This window comes from Ambystoma mexicanum, chromosome 4p, assembly GCF_040938575.1.
Source record: "Ambystoma mexicanum isolate Mex_15411 chromosome 4p, UKY_AmexF1_1, whole genome shotgun sequence".
Lineage (NCBI taxonomy): Eukaryota > Metazoa > Chordata > Amphibia > Caudata > Ambystomatidae > Ambystoma > Ambystoma mexicanum.
This window is the reverse complement of record NC_090927.1, coordinates 604,753,637-604,767,640: the sequence shown is the minus strand read 5'-3', so window position 1 is coordinate 604,767,640 and position 14,004 is coordinate 604,753,637. Positions and strand designations below refer to the sequence as shown.

Here is a 14,004-nt window from a genome sequence, read left to right as displayed (position 1 = left end):
GTTGAGTAAATGTGAGCACACATCCGCTGGACATAAAAAATAAATAAACCAGAAAAACAACTCAAACATGGAAAATCCCAACAGAGGCCGTTTTCCACCATCACTTGTCTTATTGCTGTGTGGATTGGAGCATCACTGAATGTAGAATGTTACCGGTATGCCCATCCGGCCCCGTGAGCCCCCCCAGCACACAGAACACACACGACACAGGGTTCATTGTCCGGGCTCTACGGTCGCACTGGCGAACCCAGGACCGCCCGGTTTATTCGCACCTTGAAACACTTGTGTAAAGGTGCGTTATAAATGCCATATCATATCATATTATGCACACGCGGCAGAGTTACGTCACTTCGCCGCGTGTGTGTCCTTAAAGCTAAAGGCACCACACGCCTCCTTTTTCATAACAAACAAATTTATTAGGAGGCGTACACAAACACACATATAGATCAAATATTTCACTGCAAACTTAACAAACACCTTTATTTACTTCCCTCTCAGGCCCACAGGTTTATGCTCAGCCCATGGACCAGGCACACTAGTTCAGAGGTCCAACACATAGGGCCTCATTCCGACTTGGGCGGTAAGGGTTAACGGTCACCGGTAATGATGCCGGTGCTGGAAAACCCATACCGCCCAATTCCGAGGTCCCTTAGCGGGTCCCAGCAGGAACTGGTGGTCTGACCACACGTTCTCTGCAGTTCCCGTTAAGGGATCTTGGAGCTAATAACGGTACCGCAATTTGTGGTACCGTTATTAGCGCCTTCCCCATTCCCATTGAACCCTATGGGGGCTCAAATGGGAATGGGGAATGGTCTACAGAATGGGGACTTACCGGGTCCTCCAGGGTCAGAATGACCTGGTAAATCCCCATTCTGCCAGACCAGACCCAGACCCGGTTTGGAAGGCTACCGCTCAACTCGGAATGACCCCCATAGTCACTGAGATGGGCAGGCTTCCCCCTCCTTGCCCTCTGGGGATACCTCCTGCCTGCCACCCGGATCGGGCTCTCCTCACCTGCATCCCCTCGACCCAGGGGACTCGGCGGATGGGCCAAGCCACCGCCCTCGTCCGGTACCTCGTCACAGTCAGGTTGCAGGGTTGCCTCCGGCCTAGTCTCCCCCATCTTCTTAAAGAAACTGGCATTTCTAGTGACAGTGGCAGTTCTATCCGACGCTGTCACAGAAAGCCACTCACAGGTACCACATCCATGGCACTAGGCTCATATGTCAGTGATAGCTTGCCTTGCGGATGACGGTTCCTCACCAACACTTCATCACCAGGGATCAGCTGATGGGGTCGGAGTCCTCTTCTGTTGTTCTCCCCTTCCATCCTCAACCTCCTTTATCGCTCCACCTGTGCGTCGTCGTTCACTGCTGGTTTGCGCTCTGCCGCTTCAGGTATTAACCCCCTCGGACATTTCCTCCGCTGGTGCCACTCAAGTTGATGCATGAGGGGTGGCCCTGTACTCCCTCAGAAACTGGTACAGCGCCCGTTGTAGGTATTGGCCCTGTCCATGAGCGGTCCAGAATACTTTGTTCAGGGTCCTCATGAACCGATTGGCCTCGCCGTTGGCACAGGGCCAGACTGCTGTGATCTTCCTGCCTGTGAAGTATGCCATACTCCCCAATCAACTGAGCGAATCTGTTTCCTTGGAACAGCGGTCCATTATCGGAGCACAGGGTCTGAGGCAGCCCATGCGTGGCAAAGATCTTCTCCAGGGTGACTGCAACATTGTTAAATGACACCGACTCAATGAACTCGACCTTGGGGTATCGTGACCACTCGTCCACCACCACTAAGAAGTGAGTGTCTCTGCCAATGGACCCAAAGCCTGCATGCACACTTTCCTATGGTCTTGTTCCTCGGGGAATGGCTTCAATGAGGGGTTCTCTGTGCACCGTGGCAGCCGCCTGACACCACACACTGACCGACACAAACTCCTCCACACATTTCCTGAAGTCAGGGAACCACACCTTTTGGCGTAACCTCGCCTTCATCTTCGCCACACCTTGATGGCCCTGGTGCGCCAGTTCGATGACTTGAAGGATTTTGCACATCGGTACCACTTTGCAGTCTCCTGGAGCAAAATCCTCGACTTCCACGACCCCTGCTGAAGGGCCGCCTTCAGGATTAAGAAGCACTCATCTGCCACCGCTGCCTTTTCACTCTCCTGTAGCGGTACTGAGTTTGGGGTTGCCGATTCAATGAGCAGCTGTACATGCTCGTCGACCTCCTTACCACTGATGTCTTTGCTTTCTTCCACACCACCTCTTGGGTCCCTCAACAAATAATCTGCCGCATTGTTACTGCCCGGACGATACACCAGTGAGACTCCATACTCTAGAATCCACCTTACAATGCGGGCTGGGGTTTTGATGATGAACCGGCCATGCTCCGAAGTAGAGGCTGGTGGTCAGTCACCACCGTCACCGGCCGGCCGAGCACATAGAGTCGAAAGTGCCGACACCCCCACACAACCACCAGGGCCTCCCAATCAATCTGCGAATAGCGCTGCTCTGTCTCAGACAGTGCCCTGCTTGCATAGGCAATCGGTCTGACCTCGCCTTGACCATCCATCTGGGTAAGGGCCACACCCAGACCAAACGGGCTGGCGTCCACCACCACCTCCGATGACAATGATGGATAAAAAAAGCCATGGTGTCTTCCGCTGTTAGTGCCCGTTTTACATCCTCAAACGCTGCTTGTGCTAGCCGTCCCCACTGCCACATCGAGTCCTTCCTAGTGAGGCTTCTCAAGGGCTCCAACCTGGAGGCCAGATTCCAGATGAAACGGTTGCAGTAGGTGACCAAAACCCAGAAAGCTCTGCACTTTCGGTTACATTCTCTGGGGGCCTTGCCTCCATGATATCCTCGACCTTTTGGGGGTCGGGGGACACGCCTCCTTCCTTGAAGATGAACCTGAAGAATTCAATCTTTCTTGTAAGGAATTCGCACTTCTCGTGCAAAGTCAGCCCCAGCGCTGGCAGCCGCTCCAGAGTATTCACCAGCAGTTCCATATGTTCAGCCTCCGCCTTGGCAAACACCAGAATGTCATCGGCGATATTGAAAACACCATCCAGATCCGGTAGGGCCCCTCGGATGATGTTGTGGAACACTTCCGCCGCTGATGACACACTAAAGCTTAGGCGTTTGTAACGGTACAGGCACCAGAGTGTGGTAAAAGTTGTGATATATCTTGAGTCCGGCAGTAACACCACTTGATGACAGCCAGCACGCAGGTCGAGTTTTGAAAAGAACCGAGCCCCTTGCAGTTCCGCGATGATGTCGATCGTGGGCGTGAGCTGTCTCTCTCACTTTATTGCCTTGTTCAGGAGCCTCATATCTACACAGATCTTCACTGAATCTGGCCGTTTCGGCTTCTGCGCAATTACTTTAGGTGACACCTATGGTACAGGTCCATCCACCTTCTCTATAATGTCCAGTGACACCAGATTTTCCAACTCCTGATCCACCAGGTCACGCAGATGGAATGGAACTCTCTGGTGCTTGAGTGCTATTGGCTGTATCGATTTGTCAATATGAAGCCTCACAGGTTCACCAGCCATGCAGCCTTTCCCCTCAAACAGCCAACTGTATTTCGTGAGAAGACCCTGCACATCCTCCACATACACCACATACGCAAAGCTTGCAATGCCCAATGCTTTGGCCGCTGCACAGCTCAAGAGAGTGTTGCTGCTTACACTTGTCACATAGAAACGAGCTTTGACTGATATTCCTCTATGCTCGACCTTCGCCACAAATGCTCCAGACAATGTAATGGGCTGCTCACTGCCAATGTTGGAAGATAGGCGCTCTCAGCTTCTGCAGCGTGGGCAGCACCAACATGGCATCATAATGCACTCTTGCCATCACGTTCACTGACGCCCCTGTGTCCACCAGCACAGGTACCGTTGACTCATTGACCTGTACCAAACACTGCGGTTGCCTTCTGGTGGTGGCGCACTGACACTGGAGATGAAGAAGATATTTTCTTCCTCATTCTCTTCCTCCACTTCCTGAGTCAGTCCGTGTTCCCCTTGGTCCACCTGAGAGATGTTGGGTGGGTGCTGCTGCCAAAAGAAACCTGCCCGTTCCAGTCCTCTCTGCGCCACCACTGGCACCTGTGCCCTGCACATGTGGGCATAGTGATCAAGTGTCACACACCGTCCCCACGCCTTCCCATGCGCGGGGCATTCCACCTGGTGCGGGAGATCATAACTGCACTTGGGGCATAACTCCAGAGTCTTGCCCCCTCTGTCACGCTGGCCACCACTCGGTCGTCAGGCACCTCTCCTTCCTCAACCTCGGCCCAGGGCACACACCACCCTGGTCTTCCCCAGCCGAGTGGCCAAAACCATTTTTGATGCCCTCACTTTAGACACCTCATGGGACCGGCCCAGCTCCAGTATGCGGGGCAATGTGAGGCCAGGTTCTCGTAGCACCTGCCTTCTCAGCTTGCCAGACAATCAGCCCTGAATGAGCTGTGTTCTGATCATGGCCAGAGCGTTGCCCCGGGTACACAATATTGGCATCCGCCGGAGACGGCCATAGAACGTGTCCAGAGACTCATCTTTTTGTTTGGTGCTACACATGACAAAACGCTCATAGTCTGATAGTGGCATAAAATGTTCACACAACACGTTCTTGGCTTCTGCGTATGATGCATCCACTGGTTGCAGAGATTGAAAAATGTTGTGCACTGCCGGGCCTGTCGAGTACAGAAGCATGGCTACCTTACTGTCATCAGTCTCACCCGTGGCCCAGAAATACATGTCCAGACGGTCTATCCAGAATCTCCACCTCGGTCCAAGGCTCGAAGGGACCCCAGAAACATCAAATTCAGACATTGGTGTAAGCGCCACTTGCTGTCTTGGCACCACACTGAAGCGAAGTAAAACAGAATTGCAATTTAGTATTACAGTCTTTCAATTACACCACCCGGTAAGGTTTATATAATCTAACCATGGTTCTTTTTGTATGCTATAGAGTTCCACAAATGTACAGCAAATGCATTTTATTAAACCAATATTTCTCCAGCATGGGGTCTGGCATGGATTCACATGCTCATGAATATTCCCCGTCGTCAGGCTGGGAATCCTCGGTAAAGAAAAAACCAGTATCAGTTTCGTTTCTGATCTGTCTTTCGTAGTAGTAACCAATCACTGGTCTCTGCGTCATACTGACCACAGCCAATGACTGCCCTCTACCTAAGCACTGCCTCTGGCAGCCATCTTCAGATTTTTACCGCACGTTCATGTGTTGGGATCCTCGTGCTATTGCTCTCGAGCGTTAGTGCTATTTTTTCACGTTTTTTCTCAAAAACTTCGTTTTTTCGGTCAAAAGAGCCTCAAGCTCCACCGACTCTCCATCCGATCTACGGGGACCCGTGTCGGATTCGTCTGCGCCCCTCAAGGGTGAAGATTTCGTCGAGCTACGCTTTTGGAGGACTCCAGAAGTTTCTCAGGCCCGGACATGGCCCAGGAGAAGGGAAGCTCGACGCCCGGAAAGCTGTTCAGGATCTGCCCTCGATGCCAGCTCCAGAACGTCTTTAAGGAGGACGAACACTCCTTTTGTCTCTACTGCTTACATGAGGACAAGACGCACGTGGAGAAGGACTGTGCGTTTTGCGGCAACATGTCGGAGCGGACCATGAAGGACCGCCATCAACGTCTCGCCAACTGGCTGGAAGGGAAGAGCCCGTCAGGCGAGAAGAAGAGGAAGAAATCCGAGCGGTCTTCTAAGACCTTTGAGGACGCCCCGGCGACGGGGGTCCAACATAAGGCCAAGCACCGCGAGTCCGCTGGCACCGGGAGCGCCGAACGGTCGGGCTCTACGGGCGCCAGGCTGGGCGCACCCTCCCCGGCACCATCAACCACGAGCCAACGCTCTGGGTCGGGTAAGAGGAAGGCCGAGCACCCGGCGAGGCTCCTGGAGAGGCCCCGGTCGAGCTCGAAGGCGGAGGGGGAGCGAGGCACTGTCCCCCCCCTCAAGGATAAGGCGGTGAGCGCACCTAAGGTGGTGAAGGCCTTAATCCATCCGGCCAAGCCCTCTATCAAGTCTGTCGCGGCGGCCCTGGCTCAGCCTGTGGAGGCTACGCCAGTAGTGGCGACCTCGGGGCTCAGAGTCTCCCTGCCACCTCGGAGGGAGTCCTCTTTTGTGCCCATCGATAGGACCCCCGTGAAATCCCCCGTGGGGAAGAAAAAGGGGGGGCAGGGCGTTGTCGTAGATTCGGCCTCAACCTCGGAGGAGGAGCTGGTCGAAGTCTTAAGCCACGGCCTCGGCGTGGAAGAAGACCGGCCCGTCGGGATGGATCCCGACGCAGGTGACGACGACATCGTCGAGGGTACCGACGGGGCCCCTGATCGCCCGTCGGATTCCCCTCTGCCAGCGCCGCGAGACAGCTCGGCGGCCATTTTGTTGGCTATACAGTCCTTATGCTCAGAGATAAGGACGAGACTACCGTTGCCGACGGAACCTCTCCCGTCGGGGGACCCAGAACCGGGACCTTCTGGGGTTCCCCCTACCAAGAAAAGAAGGATCCACCCTCCTCCTCCTTTTCAGCCGTCGCGCCCCTTCCAGCCCTCCTCCCCGTCCACCCGAGGGGATGATACGGGGACTGACACGGCAGCGACGGGTACGGACGACGAGGTATACGACGAGGATGTACCGTCGTCGCCTCCCACCAGGGCTTCTCCGCCCGACGAGATTGGATCGTTCCACTCCATGATCGCCAGGGCATCCGAGCTTTTCCAACTCTGCCCTGAGGAGGAGAAGAAGAAGGAAGGTTTCCTTTATCAGCGGCGCGAGGCCAAGAGGAAGACGGTCCTCGCGGTGCCTCTATTGGACGACATTTGGGATGAGGGCCTCACCCTCCTCAAGAACCCTTCCACGACGCCAGCTAGAAGAGACCGGTACGAGAAAAAGTACCGGGTCCCGGACACGGCCCCCCTGTGCCTCCGGGCGTCTCCGCGGCGGCCAGGAAAAAAGCGCGGGGGGGGTGCGGCCTCCACTTCGACTTCCCCACCGGACGGCGAGGGAAAGAAATTGGACGCTATGGGACGCAGAGTCATCTCGTCTGCAGCGACGACGATTAAAGCTGCCAACGCCTTGGCTATCGTGGCCCGATACGACAGGGAGCTCTGGTACAAACTGGCTCCCCTGCTGGACTTCTTGCCGGACGAGGTGCAGAGGCCCTGGAGATCCTGCAGGAAGGTGAGGTGGCTTCGGACCACGCTATTACCGTTGCGACGGACATCGCCGACGCTGGCTTCCGCCAGTTGGGCAACGGCGTTTGCCTTAGGCGGCGTGGATGGCTCAAGGCTACGGACTTCCGTCAAGACGTTCAGACCAGAGTCCTGGACATGCCCTTTGATGGGAACAACCTGTTTGGGAAGACAGTGGACGATTCCCTTCAGGCCATTAAAGCGGACACCGAGACGGCCCGGGCCCTTGGAGTTCTGCAACAACGACGGACGCCCTTTCGGAGCAGCGGAGGCAAGGGCGCCTCCAAAGGTTCCGGTGGCGGTTTCTCCTCCTACCGTCAAGCGGCCCGCTCGTCGTCTCAGGAGTCCTACAGAGGACGAGGCAAGTCTGGCGGACCCCGCCGTCGTCGCCAAGGACAAGGCGGCAAGGCCTCGTCGAAGCAGGATTGAACCGGCCGTGGGGTCGGGCCCCCACCGAAGCACCCCGGTGGGAGGCCGGCTGGCGAGCTTCGTCAGCGTGTGGGAGTCCATCTCCACCGACCGTTGGGTGCTGGACGCCTTGGCCCGGGGCCACGCGCTCGAGTTTCAAAGAAAGTGTCCGCGCGTCCCCCCCGTGGCCAGGAAAGAACTTCACGTCCCTCAACTTCTCCTGGAGGTAAAGGCGATGCTCAGGAAGGGCGCCATCGAACTCGTCCCAAAGAGGCTTCGGGGCTCCGGAGTTTACTCGAGATACTTCCTCGTGAGGAAGAAGGCGGGGGGATGGCGCCCCATCCTGGACCTGCGACATCTGAACAAGTTCATCAAGGCGCAAAAGTTCCGGATGGTCACCCTCCAGCACGTCCTGGGTCAGCTGGAGGAAGGAGACTTCCTGTCGTCGTTGGATTTGGAGGATGCCTACTTCCATATTCCCATCCTGAAGGGGCACCGAAAATTCCTCAGGTTTGTGGTCCAAGGGCGTCATTACCAGTTCAAAGCCCTCCCCTTCGGACTACGGTCGGCACCCAGGGTGTTCACCAAGTGCCTCGCACCGGTGGGGGCGCAGCTGCGCCGCGAAGGGATCCACGTCTACCCCTACCTGGACGACTGGCTCATCCGAGCCAAGACAAGGGAGCTCGCCGTGGTTCACACGGCAAGGACCGTCCAACTTCTCACGGACCTGGGATTCTCCGTGAACTACGCCAAATCCCACCTGGTACCCGCGCAAGACGCTCTGTTTCTGGGAGCGAGGCTCAACACAGTGTCCCTTCTGGCCTCCCCGTCGGAGGAGAGGACCAGGACCATCCTGGGCAAGGTGCAGCGGATGTTGGTGGCCGACGCGGCCAAGGTGAGGTCCATCAAGTCCCTCCTCGGAATGATGTCTTCCTGCATCTACCTCATTCCCATGTGCAGGCTCCGGATGCGCCCGTTGCAGGAGTTCCTGGACGCGCGCTGGATCCAAACGACGGGCAGCTTCGAGGAAAGGATCACACTCGACGAGAGTTTCCGACGAGCGATCCGGTGGTGGGGCACCGGCGCGCATCTGACGGCGGGCATGGACTTCCAGACCCCAGCCCACCAGGAGACAGTGACCACGGATGCCTCCCTGGAAGGGTGGGGAGCGCACACCGAAAATCTGCACGCAAGAGGCCTTTGGCTCCCGACGGAGAAATCCTTACATATCAACGTCCTGGAGCTCCGTGCAGTGTTTTGGGCCCTCAGGTCCTTCCTTCCGTCCCTCAAGGGCAAGGTGGTGAGGATCTTCACCGACAACACCACCACCATGTTTTACATCAGGAAACAGGGCGGAACCAGGTCCCCAGCACTGTCCAAGGAGGCGCAGGACCTGTGGCATTGGGCAGTCGCCCAAGGGATGTTTCTGGTGCCGTTTCATCTGGCAGGGATAAAGAACACCATCGCCGACTCACTCAGCAGGGAGCTGCGCTCGTGCCACGAGTGGGAACTACGGCAGGATCTAGTGGATCGCCTCTTCCGACGGTGGGGCACACCCCAGATCGACCTGTTCGCGACGGCGACGAACTCCAAGTGCCGGAGGTTCGCCAGCAGGTTTCCCCAGGTGAGGAGCATGGGCGATGCTTTCTCGTTCCCCTGGGAGGGCCTGTTCCTCTACGCGTTCCCTCCTTTGCCACTGCTAATCCGGCTCGTCAACCAGCTCAAGAGGTCACGATGGAGGATGATCCTTGTCGCACCTGCGTGGCCGAGGCAGATATGGTTCCCGGACCTTCTGGACTTGTCAGCGTCCCCGCCAATCAAGCTGCCGGTGGACGCGGATCTGCTCTCCAGGGAAGGAGGCGCCATCCTCCACCATGACCCGAAATCGCTGAACTTGCAGGCCTGGCTCCTGCAGCGCTAGAGTTTGGAGGATACGACATACCGGCCGACTGCAGAGAGGTTCTTGCAAAGGCCAGGGCGTCCTCGACTCTTAAATGCTACAGACACAAATGGAAGAGGTTCTCTGTCTGGTGCCACGCACAGAAGATTAACCCTCTACGGATTACGGCTCCCCAAGTACTGCCGTACCTGCTGACGCTGGCCAAAGCTGGACTGGCAAACGCGTCCATCAAGATTCATCTTGCTGCGATCTCCCGATACACCAGAACCACGGGGCGGACGTCCTTGTGGTCTCATCGTCTGGTGAAAGAGTTCATGAAGGGACTGTTCAGATCGTTCCCGCCGGTGAAGGCTCCAGCCCCGGCGTGGGAGCTCAACATGGTGCTGACCAAGCTCATGGGACCTCCGTTCGAGCCTCTGCACTCGGCCCCGTTGAAGTTTTTGTCGTGGAAAACAGCGTTTCTTGTGGCCATCACCTCCGCACGACGGGTGGGAGAGATCCAGGCCCTTTCCTGCAAGGCCCCGTACTTGACTTTTCACAACACCAGGGTAGTGCTCAGGACGCACCCCTCCTTCATGCCCAAGGTACCGTCGGACTTCCACCTCAACGAACCCTTGGTGTTGCCTGTATTCTTCCCGTCGCCTTCGTCGCCGGCTGAGAGAACTTTGCACTCGCTGGATGTGGCTAGAGCGCTGAAGTTCTACGTGGACCGCACGAAGTGTTTTCGGAAGACGTCACAACTCTTTGTGAACTTTGGACCTGTCAATCAGGGGAAGGCTCTCTCGAAGGCTTCCATTTCCAGATGGCTCTCCGGCTGTATCATGTACTGTCATCGGTTGGCAAACCGACCGCTGCCTGGCCGTCCGAGAGCCCATTCCACCAGAGCGATCGCAGCTACCACGGCGTTCCTTTCTGGTGTGCCCCTGCTGGACATATGCAGGGCTGCTACGTGGAGGTCGACGCACACCTTCACGAAATTCTACTGCGTCGATCAGGATTCCAGGGAGGAGTCCAGGGTCGGCCAAGCAGTGCTGTGCAACCTGTTCGCCTGAGGTGAGCCTGGTGAGGAGGTAAGATGCTTAATGTTGAGTTTGATGTAATGCTTAATGTTGAGCCTTTGCCACCTCCCTTGGTTGTGCATGTGTGTACTGCTATGTATTCTTTATTCATGAGCATGTGAATCCATGCCAGACCCCATGCTGGAGAAGGAACAAGTTACTTACCTGTAACTGTTGTTCTCCAGCATGGGTCTGGCATGGATTCACATGCGAACCCTCCCGCCTACCCCTCTGCGGCTCTTCACTTGGTCATACTGCCACTTCACGTGCTTCCAAATCTGAAGATGGCTGCCAGAGGTGGTGCTTAGGTAGAGGGCAGTCATTGGCTGTGGTCAGTATGACGCAGAGACCAGTGATTGGTTACTACTACGAAAGACAGATCAGAAACGAAACTGATACTGGTTTTTTCTTTACCGAGGATTCCCAGCCTGACGACAGGGAATATTCATGAGCATGTGAATCCATGCCAGACCCATGCTGGAGAACAACAGTTACAGGTAAGTAACTTGTTCCTTTCTTTCACATCAAAGTTTTAGTGGTGATCATTTTGGCGTTGACATCGGACAGTATTACAGAAACGTGTAATGGTGCATTTCCACTGGGGTAAATATTGTCCCAGTGCAAATATAGTACTGTTTCAATGCATTGTTTCACCAAGTAATATTTTCCCTGGTGTTAATACTCAAAACAGCACTATACCTGTGCAAAACCTCCGTAGTAAGGGCCAGTGGGAAATGTTTTTCAACCATCTGGAGCTGTAACATTACCTTTGAAGCAATGCAGCTAATGAGCCTTTCTCAAGGCGTAATACATCCAAACTGCTTGCATGCATTTTGCCACTTCGTATCTAGCTTTGTAGAGTCATTTGTATGCAAAGATCGGTTGGTTACGTGTGTGTGTGTGCCAGTCCCATTTTCTCATTAACTTTGGCACAGGGCCATAACATACGTCCTCCGAGTCCAAACTCATTCTTGCGGCTATGTTTCTTTCTGACTTTGTGGTCATTGCATGGTGTGGTACCTATGCACACTATCCATATTAAGTGCATTCAGGTGGTATGTCAAGCACGAAGTAGAAGTGGGATGCTAATGCAAAGGCAGCTCCTCCAATTAGGAACATAATCGTAAACTGTGTATACACACACACACACACACACACACACAATGCAACGTACTGTGTTTGTTCTCCTGGTTTGTTTTTCAGAATGAGGCAAATGTTTTACAGGAATGTATTCTAACATTTCAGTCAGACAAAGTATTTTTCGACATTAAAACATTATTACTTTTGGTGATTGAAATAAAATTGTTTAGTCACATATAATCATCTCTCTGTTGCAAATATGATTTTGTTCTGTTATTGTTGACATGTCTTTGTTAAAAGCATTTCTCTTCCAGTTGGCGATTGGACTCTCACACCCTTTATTAAATTGTACTTTTTTACACACACATTGCTTGCCAGAAATCAGTCACAGACGAAAAGAAAGAGCATGTTGGAAAAGCAAGGGAGTTATTGAATTGGGTGTCAAATGTCAGCAACGCCCAGAAGATGGAAGGCGCAGGAGAACGTATCGAAAGAGCAGCGTTGCCTTTGCAGCAGGTATTGCGCGTTCTCTGTTTCATGGACCATCCTCTCATGGACCTTATGTGTGATATTGGGATGCATCTGCAGCATGACTCTGAGTGAGCTCCCAGGTTCCTATTGCTGCCTGTTGGTAGCCCTCCGGGAGGTTCATGACCAGCGTTGACCAATGGTGCATTACATAGGGTTCTTACGCTGCAGTCATCTATTCTCTGGAGATACTCCCATTATTCAGAGTAGTAGACCTATGTTGGCCAGTAATTTTACCATAGCTAACGAAATATGACTCCTTGTCTAGGGGTTGTTTTACATCTGATGAGAATGTCAACCTTTCTTTTTTTATTAAATCCAATGGTGCATGCGAGCTATGTGGTGCAATGGAACCATTGTTGGGAAGAGGATGGTGAGTGAGACATTAAAAGACAATTATAATACTTACCTCCGCTTCATGCGTCTGAGCCCAGGACTTCTCATGACATGCTCAGTGTGCGAGTGGTCGACTGCTGGGGAGTAGTGAAGTGAGAGCCCTCTTTTAAGTTGAATCATGTGGTTTTGGAAGATTGTCTTAAAAATAGGATAACTACGATAAAACCGGAACTGCTTAGACCAATCACATGTATGAAAGTAATCTGTCTGTCACCTTGAGCACAAAGCTACATTTGAACAAGCTCACTTTTCATTCAGCATGTGAGAAGGATATCCATAATCTCACCTGGAAGCTAAATTCTCCCTGCCACAGTGATCCCTGCTTCATCCCACAAATCAAATAAATTCCTTATTTTAGCTACTCAACCTTATGAAGAACTAGACTTTCCCTGGTTGTGTAATCTTTGTCCCTATTTACAGTGTCTGCAATGCGTGACTAAAAGAGAAATGAAAAGGAGCCCTTGTTTACAAATGCATACTTAGTCATCTCACAGCTAAGTAAAAGTCATTCCAATACAACTAAATGTATACCACCCAAGGGAGACTGTGCTCGTTCAATATGCTACCTTAAAGGTGTATTTCACTTAAAAGCAAATGTTTTGGGGGCGAAGTCCTCAAGATAACAGGCTCCTACCCCCTATGGTGTCAACTGATTTCTGCAGGAAGTTAGTTCTGCATTCTTCAGTACTTTGTCTCTATTGAGGGTGCTTTTTCATTAAAACCACTTCAATCATCGATCTGCCACCCTTACACTTTCTTAACCCTCTTCATAATGGCAAGATGAAGGAGAGTCTCTCTCTTCTCTACTACTTTGGTTCACCCATCTCTACCTATTACACGTCTCTTACATATGTTTTATTGTTGTATGCCAGTTCTGTAGATTTAGTGGCACTGATAAGAAAGCTGGAGCTGCAAAAACATACACATAATGTTTTCAGCTGTATGGTTTATTTGCAGAGATTTCTTTGTTTGCATTTAACTGTGATTGTGACATGTTATATAACACACTGGTGCTTGCCTATCAGAGTTATCATTCTATAATCACTGGCTATTGGTCTCTTAATGATGCAGTATTCTCTAGCCCTGGAATGCATAACATTAATCTAATCTCAAAACCAGGGTCAAAAATTCAGGAAATTAGTTTTACCAAAGAAGATGTCTTCAGTTGAATATTTGACACGTGAAAATCTGTCACTCACAAGTTGTCTGTGCTCTGTTATGTAAACAGTAAAGCTGTATGCCAGTGAGAAATATGTGGAATTTATGTATATCGATTGGGAACACATTCCTTCCTTCTCTTTGGAAATAACTAGTGTATACAATTAAGCATCATTGATGACAGGATGACATCACATGTAACGTAATAACACAACTAGATTGGTATAAAGATTTCTACAAGGAATATGAAGTGG

General features: G+C 52.7%; 1 protein-coding gene across 19 annotated transcripts in view; it reads left to right on the top strand.

Annotated features, from left to right (window-relative positions):
* Positions 1–14,004, top strand: part of DST (dystonin) — a 2,190,048-nt gene that overhangs the window by 1,342,238 nt on the left and 833,806 nt on the right. For all 19 annotated transcript variants that reach the window (XM_069606170.1, XM_069606155.1, XM_069606164.1 and 16 more), the window contains one exon: positions 12,047–12,184. In XM_069606170.1, the coding sequence (XP_069462271.1) occupies positions 12,047–12,184 (138 nt within the window). The remainder of the gene's footprint in view (positions 1–12,046; positions 12,185–14,004) is intronic.